This window comes from Cheilinus undulatus, linkage group 4, assembly GCF_018320785.1.
Source record: "Cheilinus undulatus linkage group 4, ASM1832078v1, whole genome shotgun sequence".
Classification (NCBI taxonomy): domain Eukaryota; kingdom Metazoa; phylum Chordata; class Actinopteri; order Labriformes; family Labridae; genus Cheilinus; species Cheilinus undulatus.
Window position 1 is genome coordinate 10,183,387 of NC_054868.1, and position 13,147 is coordinate 10,196,533.

The window sequence follows — 13,147 nt, forward strand, 5'->3', positions numbered from 1 at the left end:
GTTGAATGTTACTGACTGACTTGAATCCCATGGAAAATCTGTGGGGTTAATTAAAGACCAAGGTCCATGCCAGAAGACTTTAAATCTGGAGGAGCTTGAGAGACAGAAGAAAAATGTGCTGGAATTCCCCAGGAAACATGTCTGAAACTTGTAAAAAAAAAAAAAAAAACCTGCAACAAGGCTGTTATCTAGCAAAAAGGAGACACAACTACTGACTATTAGCATCAAGGGGGCTAATAATTCAGACCCTGGTAGTTTTTTTTGGGGGGTGGGTGTAGTTTTGCTGTGTCCAAAGTAAAATAATGTAAACATCCAAAATAAAACTCAAACTATCTTGGAAAAGATTGGGGGGAAAACCCTTGCTCAGGTTAATAGAGCTTGGGAAATACTTAAAAGAGTGACATTTTCCTAAAGGGACTAAACATTTCATCCTCACCTGTACTTTTTTTTTTTTTTTTTTTTTTTAACATAGGGCCAGGTACATTTATACTTTTTTCTCTTGATAAATGAAATCATCATTTAAAACTGCATTTTGTATTTACTCAGATTATCATTGTCTAATATGAAAACTTGTTTTAGGATGTAAAGCATTTAAGTGTGACAAATAGGCAAAAAAAATAAGAAACCAGGAAGGAGGCAAATCCTGCTCTCTTGTAAAAACAAATACCAAGCCTGGCCTGAGGGAGGCAGCGATGTGCCGCAAAGTATTTTGTCTGCCGGGAATGCAGAAGAAGAAGAAAAGGTGTCAGTACTCCGTCCAGCAGACGGCGCTGTCAACAATGTGTCAAAACCACCGTAGTAGTACGCGCATTCCGGTCTCCTTTCTTTCAGTATAAGATATTTTTAAATATTAACAGTTTTTTCAACATATTATGAACCTAATCATAGCCCAGCTTGATATTTGATTATTCAGTTGTCCAAAATGACTGCCATAAAATGACATTCACCGTTTTGCGACAGTGGGAGGTACCGTCTAAGTAGCTATAGTAAGTAAACAGTCTGTTAGCTGCTATGCTAAGTCAGTAAAGAAATAACATTTAATTATATTTACTCTGTTTAGTTCTTTATTTTGCCGTATCACTAATACTTTGTTATGTAAAACTGCCATGTGGGTACGGTTACCAAACAATAGGCCCTGTAGTTACTCAAACGTATTGAGTTTTTGTTACATTTCTTCACACTTTTTGTGGTGAAAGATTAAGGTCAGTAGTCGAGACTTGTCTAAAAAGTAGCTGTGATTTTCTGGTGTGCTGTAAGAGAAGTAACAGTGTACTCTCCGGCATGTGTGTATCTACCCGTAGTCTTCTTACCTATGCATTTCAGAGAGTTTCCTGATTTCATAGACCATATGACACTGGTCGAGAGATGGATTCACTTCTTTGGGATGCTATTCAAAGTCTGCGGAGAGGGAGGGACCCAAATCATCAGAGTGGTGTTAATAATAGCACGGACAACGCTCCAGGAAGTAATAACAACCAGCAAAGTTACTGTGAATACTCAAGATACACGGATGAAGGACCACAGTACAGTGCCGGGGTGAATGAGGGGTGGGAGGAACCTGCTCCAGCATCCTTTTACAACAAGGAGTTAGAGGAGGATGAAGACCCTGATGGAGTGGCACTTGTTGAAGAAGATGAGGACCCAGAGCTTGCAAGAAAGAGGGAAGAGCTCAGAGAGATCGAGGAGCAGATTCAGCAAAAGAAAGTTTCTATAGCTCTAAAAAAAGTTGAAAACGTAGTGAATTACACAAGTCAAGGCTTTCCCTGTAATGGTGAAACAGATGATTATGATGGCCCAACGCTTAAAGAAAGGGTGACTGCAATTTTAGAGCAACGACATTCTGTTGGATTTCTGTCCAAGGTGAGTAATTGATTAATTCACCTAACATTCAGGTGTTCATGAATGTAGTTTCTGTTGAAATCTCAACCTATATTCTCCAGTGCCATTGCTTGTGCTTCTCAGGTCCACACTCCTAAAGAAAGACTGGACTCATCCAGTCGACTGCAGGACGAACATCGATTAAAGCTCAGAGTGAAGGCACTGTTGAAGCAGAGACTCACAGATCCCTTTGTTATGCTTAAACACAGAAAGGTTTGTGATATTATTTTGTTGCTACAACTTTTGTTAATCTTTCAGACAAATACTAGAGTAACTTAGTTAGAAAAACTTCCACAAAACCTTTTCATATTCTGGTACACCCACAGACAAGGCTTCTAAATATTTGTACGACTTCATTTTGTATTTACTTGGGTTATCTTTGCATCATATTAAAATTTGTTTGATGATCTGAAACATTTCTTTGCGAAAAATAAGCAAAAAAAAAAAAAAAACCCCGGAAAAATCAGGAAGGGGCGAATACCTTTTCCAGCACTGTGTTTTTATTTGTCTTATATAGTGGAAAAAAAAGCCCTCTTAAATAATGTCTGAAAAAGCATTGTTTTAATGAATCAATACACATATATTTTCTGATGTTCTGTATGTGTGATCTCTCCCAGGTCCCTGGTGTCACACCACCTCTTCCAGGCCGCAGAGAAACTTCAGCAGAGACAGAGGCAAACAAATCAGACCTGGGTTTCCAGCGCTTTCTCAGCGTGCTGAACAAAGGAGAAACGCCTCCCCCAGGCCACAGGGAAACTTTGGCAGAGAAGGTCTGTTCTGCTGGAGGCATTAAACATTTACATGCTTTAAACAATAGTCTGAAAATTCATGTCCATGCTTGTTATGAAACAGCCTTTTCATATCTGAGTACTTTCAAAATTGGAGTACAACAGGCTGTAGTATAAAAATGGCATCATTTTTTTTAACTAATTGTTACCCCTTAAAGGGACAGCATGTAGAATTTCTGCTTTGAAATATTTATATTGATTTAAAAGTGACCATTCCTATTTTATATATTTTTTTATATTAAGGCAAAAATATGTTCATGTACATGCAAATATGTTTGTGGCAACTTAGGCAGGACCAACAGACTTGCATTATCTAGACAAAAGTATTTGGCCGCACCTGTTAGTTATTGAATTCAGGTGTTTCAATCAGACCTGTTGTCACAGGTGTATAAAATCAAGCACCTAGCCATTCAGTCTTCATTTGCAAACATTTGTGACACAAAATGTGTCGTTCTGAAGAGCTCAGTGACTTCAAGTATGGTACTGTGATGATTGCCACCTTTGCAATAAGATGGTTTGTGAAATGTCCTCCCTGCTGGATATTCCACAGTCAACTGAAAATGATATTATTAGAAAAATGGAAGAGTTTAGGAATACCATGTTAAATCATTAATGTAAGCACAAAAACTGCACAGTGGGAGCTTAATGGAATGGATTTCCATGGTTGAGCATCTGCATGCAAGCCTCACATCACCAAGTCTAGTGCAGAGCATCAGATGGCGTGGTGTTGAGTGCACCAACACTGGACTGTGGAGCAGTGGAAACATGTTTTGTGGAGTGAGTATTCATGCTTCTCTGTTTGGCAGTTGGATGGATGAGTCTGGGTTTGGCAGATGCCGGGAGAATGTTACCTGCCTGACTGTTTTGTGCCAACTATGAGGTTTGGTAGAGGAGGGGTAATAGTATAGGACTGTCTTTAATGGTTTGGCCTTGGCCTCTTATCAGCAGTGAAGGTCAATTCTAAATATATGCCAAGACATTCTGGACAATCCTATGCTTCATTCATTGTGGCAACTTTTATTCCAACATGTTTAATCTTTAAAGCGTGTTTTAAGGACTTAAGTTTAAGGTCTGACCTACATAGTTAAATATCATATCTATATCAGTAACGGCTAAATGAATCTGTAAATATTTTGCATTTGGGCAAAAATCTAATATCGTGCGTCTTTATTTTAATCTACGCTGATATATTTTCTGTTGATCTGCTTTCTCTACCTGATGTTTCCTGTCTGTCTTTAGCTGCCCAATCTGAAAAAAAAAATACTAAAGGCAAAAGAATGTGAGTTTTTGTGAAAATTGATTTTATAAATCACATTTTCTGATGTTCTGTATGTGTGATCTCTCCCAGGTCCCTGGTGTCACACCACCTCTTTCAGGCTGCAGAGAAACTTCAGCAGAGACGGAGGCAAACAAAGCAGACCTGGGTTTCCAGCGCTTCCTCAGCGTGCTGAACAAAGGAGAAACGCCTCCCCCAGGCCACAGGGAAACTTTGGCAGAGAAGGTCTGTTCTGCTGGAGGCATTAAACATTTACATGCTTTAAACAATAGTGAAAATTCATGTCCATGCTTTGCATCCATGTCAGTTATCTACAAATGGTTGACAAAGTCAACAAAACTCCTGTTGTAGAAATGGAGCTTGTTTTTTTTTTTTTTTTTTTATGAAACAGCCTTTTCATATCTGAGTACTTTCAAAATTGGAGTACAACAGGCTGTAGTATAAAAATGGCATCATTTTTTGTAAATAATTGTTACCCCTTAAAGGGACAGCATGTAGAATTTCTGCTTTGAAATATTTATATTGATTTAAAAGTGACCATTCCTATTTTATATATTTTTTTTTATTAAGGCAAAAATATGTTCATGTACATGCAAATATGTTTGTGGCAACTTAGGCAGGACCAACAGACTTGCACTATATAGACAAAAGTATTTGGCCACACCTGTTAGTTATTGAATTCAGGTATTTCAATCAGACCTGTTGTCACAGGTGTATAAAATCAAGCACCCAGCCATTCAGTTTCCATTTGTAAACAATTGTGACACAAAATGTGTCGTTCTGAAGAGCTCAGTGACTTCAAGCATGGTACAGTGATGGTTGCCACCTTTGCAATAAGATGGTTTGTGAATTGTCTTCCTGCTGGATATTCCACAGTCAACTGAAAATGATATTATTAGAAAAATGGAAGAGTTTAGGAATACCATGTTAAATCATTAATGTAAGCACAAAAACTGCACGGCTAAACATCTGCATACAAGCCTCACATCACCAAGTCCAGTGCCAAGCATCAGATGGCGTGGTGTTGAGTGCACCAACACTGGACTGTGAAGCAGTGGAAACATGTTTTGTGGAGTGAGTATTCATGCTTCTCTGTTTGGCAGTTGGATGGATGAGTCTGGGTTTGGCAGATGCTGGGAGAATGTTACCTGCCTGTATTGTGCCAACTATGAGGTTTGGCTGTATCAGCAGTGAAGGTCAATTATATTATATTATATATTATAATTATATTTTGAGCAATACAAGGCTTCATACTTTGTGGCAACTTTAATTCCAAAATGACCCCCCCACCCACCCCCACCCCTTTGTCAAAGCAAGGACTTTAAAGACATGGTTTGAGGAGTTCAGTGTGTGAGAGCTTAACTTGTCCATCCTCAGTGCCTGACCTCATAAATGCTCTACAGAATGAACAGGCACACATTCATACAGAAACACACCAGAATCTTGTGGACAGCCTTTTAAGAAGACTAGAGACTTATATAGCTGCATAGGGAGGGGGGCAACTCCACATCAACGTATATGTATTTGAATGCAGTGTCATTGCAGTTCCTGTAGGTGTAATGATCATTTCCCTGAATACTTTTGTCCATAAAGTTCATTTCAGCTAAAGTCTTTTTATCCCACATTCAAATATGTTTTTAGGACTGACATTTGTTTCTTTGTTGATCTTTAGTCTTTAAAGCATTTTTTATGGACTGAAGTTTAAGGTCTGACCTACATGATGTTTCCTGTCTGTCTCTAGCTGCCCAATCTGAAAAAATACAAAAGCTTTTGTGAAAAAAATTGATTTTAAAATCACATTTTCCGATGTTCTGCATGTGTGATATCTCCCAGGTCCCTGGTGGGACACCGCCTCTTCCATGCCACAGAGAAACTTCAGCAGAGACGGAGGCAAACAAAGCAGACATGAGTTTCTGGCGCTTCCTCAATGTGATCAACAAAGAAGAAAAGCATCCTCCAGGCTGCAGGGAAACTTCAGCAGAGAGGGAGGCAAATAAATCAGACCTGGGTTTCCAGCGCTTTCTCAGCATACTCAACAAAGGAGTGGACATTGACGTACTCAGTAGAATTGTTGGAGCGGATGCTGATGATCTTTCCATATGTGAGAAGGTCCCAAGCATTCAATCTCCTACTTTGGGGAACAATTTAGGCCCACCGTTCAGGAGCGAAAGCCAGCGATCCAACAGTGCAGCCTCGATCCTGTCAAGCCACAGTCCCACCAGTAGTGGAGGGAGAAGCCAAGAGAGATCTTTCATTCAGAAAGTCTCCCTACCTGATGATGGAGACAAAAAGAACGACAAAGGTAATGGCTGCTTCAACTCTAGCAGTAGATCCAAACGATCCAACAGTGGAGCCTTGATCCTGTTGAGCCACAGTCCCACCAGCAGTGGAGGGAGAAGCCAAGAGAGATCTCTCATTCAGAAACCCTCCCTACCTGATGATGGAGACAAAAAGAATGACAACAGAGATGGCTGCTTCAACTCTAGCAATAGATCCAAACGATCCAACAGTGGAGTCTCCCTGCCAAGCCGTAGTCCCACCGGCAGTGCAGAGAAAACAAACACCCCACCCAGTCAAGAAAGATCCATCAGTCACAGACTCTCCCCATCTGAAGATGAGAAGAAGAAAAACAGAAAAGACCACCGCAAGAGGGCCTCAAGTAGTCGATCCAAGTCTCCCAAAGTAGGGGAGAAGAGAAGGAAAAAGGAGGAAACACCACAGAAAGATGAGCATCAGGAGCATCTCCAGAAGATCCTGAAAACTCTGGGTCTGAGCCTGGAAGCAGAGGAGATGAGCAAACTAGCAGACCGCACTCAAGAGAGGCTGTATGGAAAGAGTAGGGCTGAGAGCAGTGCGGAGCAGGAGAGGCCACAGAGAGACGCACACAGACATCACAGGAACACCTCCCCTTCCTTCTCCTCCTCCTCATCCTCCTCATCATCCTCCTCCTCCTCCTCCTCCTCTTCATCTTCCTACTCAAGGTCAACATCTAGAAGCTCAAGTTCCAGCCCCTCTCGCAGCCGGTCCTACAGCAGACACTCATTACAAAGGAGAAAGTCTGAACGCAGCCGCTCTAGAGACAGAAGCAGAGATAAACTGTCAAGCCCAAACAGTGAAAAAGCACAGAGACACTGGGACAGAAATTATGATAGAAAATACTCTGCTGAGACCTATGACACCTCCACATATGCATACCCACATTCACATTTACGTCAACACACCCCCATGTATCCACCTCCACACCCTGCTGGCTTTCCTGCATTTCAGGGCTACAGTTATCCCCACTATTTTCAGTATAACACCTATCAAAGTGTCACTTTAAGTACTGCTGCACAGTCTTGTTGGGTGGATCCACAGGATGCCTATCCTCCCTCCTTTTATCCTAATGAGTATCCTTATCCCCAAGACTCGTGTCATCACTATCCTGAGTTTGTAGAAGCACCTCAGAAGGCCCACAGTCATAGCAGACTTGAAATTGGCTCAGGAGTGAATCCAGATCTGTTGAAAAGTGAAGGACAACCTGAGCCGGCTTCTCGCAGTTGCTGCCTCCAAGTTGTCCAAACTAAGGAGGAAATCCCACAAAACTGTTTAAAGAACCACACAAGGGGCAAAAGGGTCAGGAAAAGGAAGGGTAAAAAAAATAATAGTAATGTCAATAGTCAAAATCAGATAAAAACTGGAAAGAAAAAGAAGAAGAAGAAAGAAAAAGGGGCAAAGAGTTGCAGATTTGTGTCTGAAGTGAAAGAGAAGAAGGAAGAGGCAAAGCAGGACAATAATGATTCTGAAATTGAAGAGTCAGAAAAGGAGAAAAAAGTGCCAACAGAGGAAGTGAAGAAGAATCTGAGGAAAATGGTAAGTGGAGTTTTGGAACGTTGGGTTTAGAGGACATCATTTTGTCCCATTCATAGTTACATGTGCTACAGTTTATAGCAAAGGCCAGTTTCAATTTGCTATTCTGCCGAGCAGCAAATGATGTTTTTCATTTGTGGTTCAGGGTCTAAATTTATCAAATGAATCAGAGTTGTAAATGTCACCAAAAAAACACTGTCTTTGTTTGGCATATTAATGAGTAAATTGAGGACTTCATGACTGGTCCAGCAAAGACTTCATGCATTCTTAATCTCAGTCATGACAAGACTGAGCTAGCAAAGCATTTCTGTGTTTCTACAGTGCATTGAGAAAGTATTCAAACCAAGGTTGTTGCAGTTAACTAAAACTAACCATATAACTAAAACTAAAAGGTAAAAATCCTGTTAGATAAATGAAACTATAAAAACGAGCTTTATGAGAAAAACAAAAACTAACAAAAACTAAATTCTGTGCTGACAAAACTAATGAAAATGAAATAAAATCAGAGACAAAATCTACTTAGTTTTAGTCTTTGGCAGCAACACACTGTCTGACATGAACACCCAGGCCTGGAGAGAGTAAAGTGGCCTGATTTGATTTCAGAAGACACAATGGTAAATTTTAGGTCATGAGTTGTATACAAACATAAAAATTGAATAAATTCAATGGTCTGGCCTTTGACAGGTGTCCCATATTCCCCCCAAAACTAAAACTAACACTAAAACTGATTAAAACTAAAATGATGTATTTTTTTTTTAAATCAAAACTAAACTTAACTAAGAAACCAACAGGAAACACTAATAAAAGCTGAACTAAAATCTAAAACAAAAGGTAAAAACTAAATAAAAACAAAAACTAAATAAAAATTAAAAAACTATTATAATCTGATGCTACGGTAAAAAAAAACAAAACCAAAAAAAAAAAAAAAAAAAACAGTTTTATCCTCATTAATCTACACTCAGTAACCCATCAGACCAAAGTAAACTAAAAGAATTTTAGAAAATTGTGCAAATTTATTAAGAAGGGAAAACTGAAACATCACATTTGCACATGTATTCAGACCCTTAGCAACGCTTGTGATTTAGCTCAGGTTTTTCCTCATCTCTCTGGATCCTTGCTGAGATGTTTCTACACCTTCATTGGAGTCCACTTGTGGTAAATTAAATTGATTGAACATTCTTGGGAAAGGCACACTTCTCTTTAGATGGCCTCACAGCTGAAAATGCATAACAGAGCAGAAACCAAGCCATGAGGTCAAAGGAACTGCCAGCAGAGCTCAGAGACAGGATTGTTGACAGGTACAGATCCGGGGAAGGCTACAAAAAAAGTCTGTTACACTGAAGGTTCCCAGAAGCACTGTGGCATCTATGATTCTTCACCGCAGTTGTTTTTGCTAATGCTAATATTGCAGTGATCATTGCTTCATCTTTGAACATCATTCTTACTTCTGTAATCATTACTAGAACAGTTTCATTGAATCCAAGAGCAATACTACTTTACTGCTATATTAATAACACATTAATGCTGGTTTTTATTATAAAAGGGTTTAGCCTGGATTATAAAACTAACACTGGTCTATTCTAATAGGCCACAACAGAGAGTAAGGTCTAGACCTACCCTCTTTTAAAATGTCTTGAGATAACTTTGGTTATGAACTGGCGCTATATGAACAAAGACTGATTGATTGATGGTTCTTAAATAGAAGAAGATTGGCACCAATTATCACAGCTGGCCTCCAAACAAGGTTAGAACCACCTCAGTAGGGATGCAGAGAAATGGGAGGAACCCAAGCTAAACTTCCAAGTGTTGTTGCAAAGGTTCTGAAAACTTCTATCAGTGTGATATTTCAGTTTTTTGTTTTTGATAAATGTTCAAAAAATGTCTCAAATTCTGTTTTTACCTAGTCATGATGGGATACTGAGTGTATTTTAATGAGAATAAAAATGATTTTTTTTTATGAATATAGAATCAGTCAGCAACAAAAGAAAATCAGTAGTATTCAATCTTTTCACAGTCTTAGTCTGAGTGTTTGCTTTTCATGTCTATTAATTATCAAATGCTCTTTTTCTGTGTTACTTTGTCCTGTTTTTTCATAGCTTGATGCATTTAACCAGAAGCCAAAGCCAAATGTCATACAGCCATACAGTTCTGTACCCTTTGAGGATGATTAAGGTGAGTAACTTTTTGTGTCATACATTCATATGCAAAAGTGGTTTAAAAGAAATAGAAAATTAACTATTGGAAATGAATTGTATATACAGTTGTGCTCATAAGTTGACATACTCTGGCAGAACTTGTAAAATGTGTACTATTCAAAAAAAGGGGTGATTAGGCAAAATAAATGTGTTTTATTTTAAATGGGATCTAAAAAGCACACTCAATAAATAAAACATAACAATAGAGAAAATACTGATATTGTCTCTGTTCAAAAGTTTACACACCCCTAGTCCTTAATACTGTATATTGCCCACTTTAGCATCAATGACAGCTTGTAGTCTTTTGTGATAGTTGTGGATGAGACCCTTTATTTTCTCAGATGGTAAAGCTGCCCATTCTTCTTGACAAAAAGCTCTCAGGTCCTGTAAATTCCTGGGCTGTCTTGCATGAATTGCACATTTGAGATCTCCCCAAAGTGGCTCAATGATATTGAGGTCAGGAGATGGTAATGGCCACTCCAGAAATTTCACTTTTTTCTACTGTAGCCAAAGACAGGTTGATTTTGACAGGTATCTTGGATCATTGTCATGTTGGAAAGTCCAAATGCTTCCCATTGGCAGCTTCTAGGCTGATAAGTTCAAATTATCCTCCAGTATTTTCTGATAACATGTTGCATTCATTTTGCTATCAGTTTTTTTCCAAATTCCCTGTGCTGCTGTAGCTCACACCCCCCAAAAACATTGGAGATCCACCTCAATGCTTCACAGTAGGGATGGTGTACTTTTCCTGATAGGCATTGTTGATGCCCCTCCAAACACAACATCTATGGTTGACTATGAAGTTCAGTCTTAGTCTCATCACTCCAAATGACTTTGTTCCAGAAGCTTTGAGGCTTGCCCAGGTGCTGTTTTGCAGATTGTAAACAGGCTGATTTGTTGCACTGGCGTAGTAATGGCTTCCTTCTGGAAACGCGACCGTGACGCCCATTTTTCTTCAAGTTTCTCCTCATTCTGCTTCTTGAAACAGCTGCACCACTTTTCTGTAGAGAGGTCTATATGTCAGAAGTTATTTGTAGGGTTTTTTGTGGGTTTTTCTTTTAATCCTGAACATTTTTTCTGGCAGTCCTGGCTGAAGTTTTTGTCTACCTGACTGTGGCTTGGTATCAACAGAACCCCTTATTTTCCACTTCTTTATCAGTTTGAAAACTACTGATTGGCATTCTCAAATGTTTGGATATCTTTTAATATCCTCTTCCTGTTTTATAAAGTTCAACCACCTTCTCTCGCAGGTCCTTTCATAGTTCTTTTGCTTTCCCCATGGCTCAGAATCCAGCAAAGTCAGTGCAGCGCTAGAGGAAATATGCAAGGGTCTGTCAAGAGCCCAGAGACTCACTGACTTTTCATACACAGACACTAACTACATGCAAACATGTGACAGGTGTGGACAGTTACTGTTACAAGCCATTTAAACCCGTTTGTGTCAACTTGTGTGCATATTATCAGGCCAAAACATTAAGGGTATGTATACTTTTGATCAGGGCGTTGGGTGATTCAACTTCCCGTTATGGTTTAAAAAGAGCTAATACAATTGTGTGATAATAAATAACTTTGTCTGACCACTAACCCTGAATGAAAGAAAAGTTTTCCCATCATCAAACATATTTCCTAAAAAAATGTGCAATATTCCACAAATTTTACCAGGGAATGAAAACTTACGAGCACAACTGTAAATACAGTGCATTCAGGAAGTATTCAGATCCCTTCCCTTTTTTCAGTTTTGATATGTTGCAGCCTGAACAGTTGTTTAAATTTATTCCTTTCTCTCACCCAGTACCCATAATAACAAAGTGAAAACTGAATTTTGCTTTTTTTTTTTTTGCAAATTTATTAAAAAGCAAAACACTGAAATATCATTTTGACATGGGAGGAACACAAGGTAAACCTTCAAGTGTTGTTGCAAAGGGTCTGAATACTTCTGTAATTGTGATGTTTAATATTGCATGTTTTTCTTTTTAATGACAAAATTCTAAAATTCTGTTTTCACTATGTCATGAATGGATACAGAGTGTACATTAATGAGGATAAAAATGAATTTAAGTGAGTGTAACAGCAGATCGAAGAGGATCTGATAACTTTGACTGATAACTTTCTGATTGCACTGTATATGTATGCAGACAAGTTGACAATAATATACCATTCATAATATTTACATTAATATCCTGTTTTATGGGTTAAAAAATCCAACCAACTCCACAGTACTGCTGATGTTCCTAACTTAAGTTTTTTTGAACAACAGAAAATAATACTTACTCAATATTAAGAATCTAAATAAGTGTTTTTTGAAGATGACCTCTTTGTGAACAGCTGAAGAATCACACATAGAAGGATGCAAAGATGCATCATCTCTTCTTCTACATTTCTCAGTTGTTCTTTTTCACAGGTCGGTTGGAGTGTCATCTTTGTCATTTGAACCTGCAGTGTACTCCAGCAGACCCTGTGGACTTCACATTTAGTATTTACATTTAAGTTCACTGTGGAAAAAGACCATTACTTTAGTCACATTTCAGTTATATTACTGAATGTTCGTCAAACTCTGATACGGATGAAACGGTCTTCAAAATAATATTTTTCTGCAGTAAAACTCCATTTTCCTATTCTTGAACATTTTAATGTTTTCAGCATTATATTTTACTGAACATCACAGCTTTGTAACTGTTTCTATTATGCATTTTCTACCTCTACAATCTTAAATCAGCATTTACTTTTTTAGAATCTGCATTATGTTGTTGATGCTTTTTTCATCATAATGAGTTGGGTGTGAAAAATATTCAGGTCCTGGTATTTTGGCTTTTACTGCTGATGGTTGTTTATTTTTTTGAATTAAAAATTCTTTTGTAAATCAAAATGGAGTACTTTTTTAAATATCTGATTTAGTCCCTCATGTTTGAGAATAATTCTTCAATAGAGGTGGAATCACTGTTGCTTTGTTTTCCCTCTAATGTTTTTTTTCTTAGGTTTTTAAAATGATACCTCAGAGGTGATTTAAGTTTTATAAGTACAATCCTAAAAACACAGTCACTATGATATCCACTAAACTGTCACAGAGTTACTCTGATGACCACTCAACAGTCACTCTTAGGCCTTTCAGACTGGCAGGGCTCCGTGCCGGTTCCTGAACCTAATTTGAACCAGCCAGCGTG

At 38.5% G+C, this 13,147-nt stretch overlaps 1 protein-coding gene across 2 annotated transcripts; it reads left to right on the forward strand.

The window, feature by feature from the left end:
* Positions 1-791: 791 nt before the first annotated feature.
* LOC121508760 (NK-tumor recognition protein-like) lies at positions 792-12,832 on the forward strand. 2 transcript variants are annotated; one of them, XM_041785836.1, is made up of 8 exons: positions 792-1,202; positions 1,324-1,860; positions 1,963-2,091; positions 2,496-2,648; positions 4,015-4,167; positions 5,776-7,794; positions 9,888-9,963; positions 12,388-12,832. In XM_041785836.1, exons 2-7 carry the CDS (start codon positions 1,366-1,368, stop codon positions 9,960-9,962), a joined length of 3,024 nt encoding a protein of 1,007 aa, XP_041641770.1. In that variant the 5' UTR covers positions 792-1,202; positions 1,324-1,365; the 3' UTR covers position 9,963; positions 12,388-12,832. The 2 variants fall into 2 exon arrangements, with proteins under 2 accessions (XP_041641770.1, XP_041641769.1); XM_041785835.1 differs by having other exon boundaries at positions 792-986.
* The last annotated feature ends 315 nt before the right edge of the window (positions 12,833-13,147 follow it).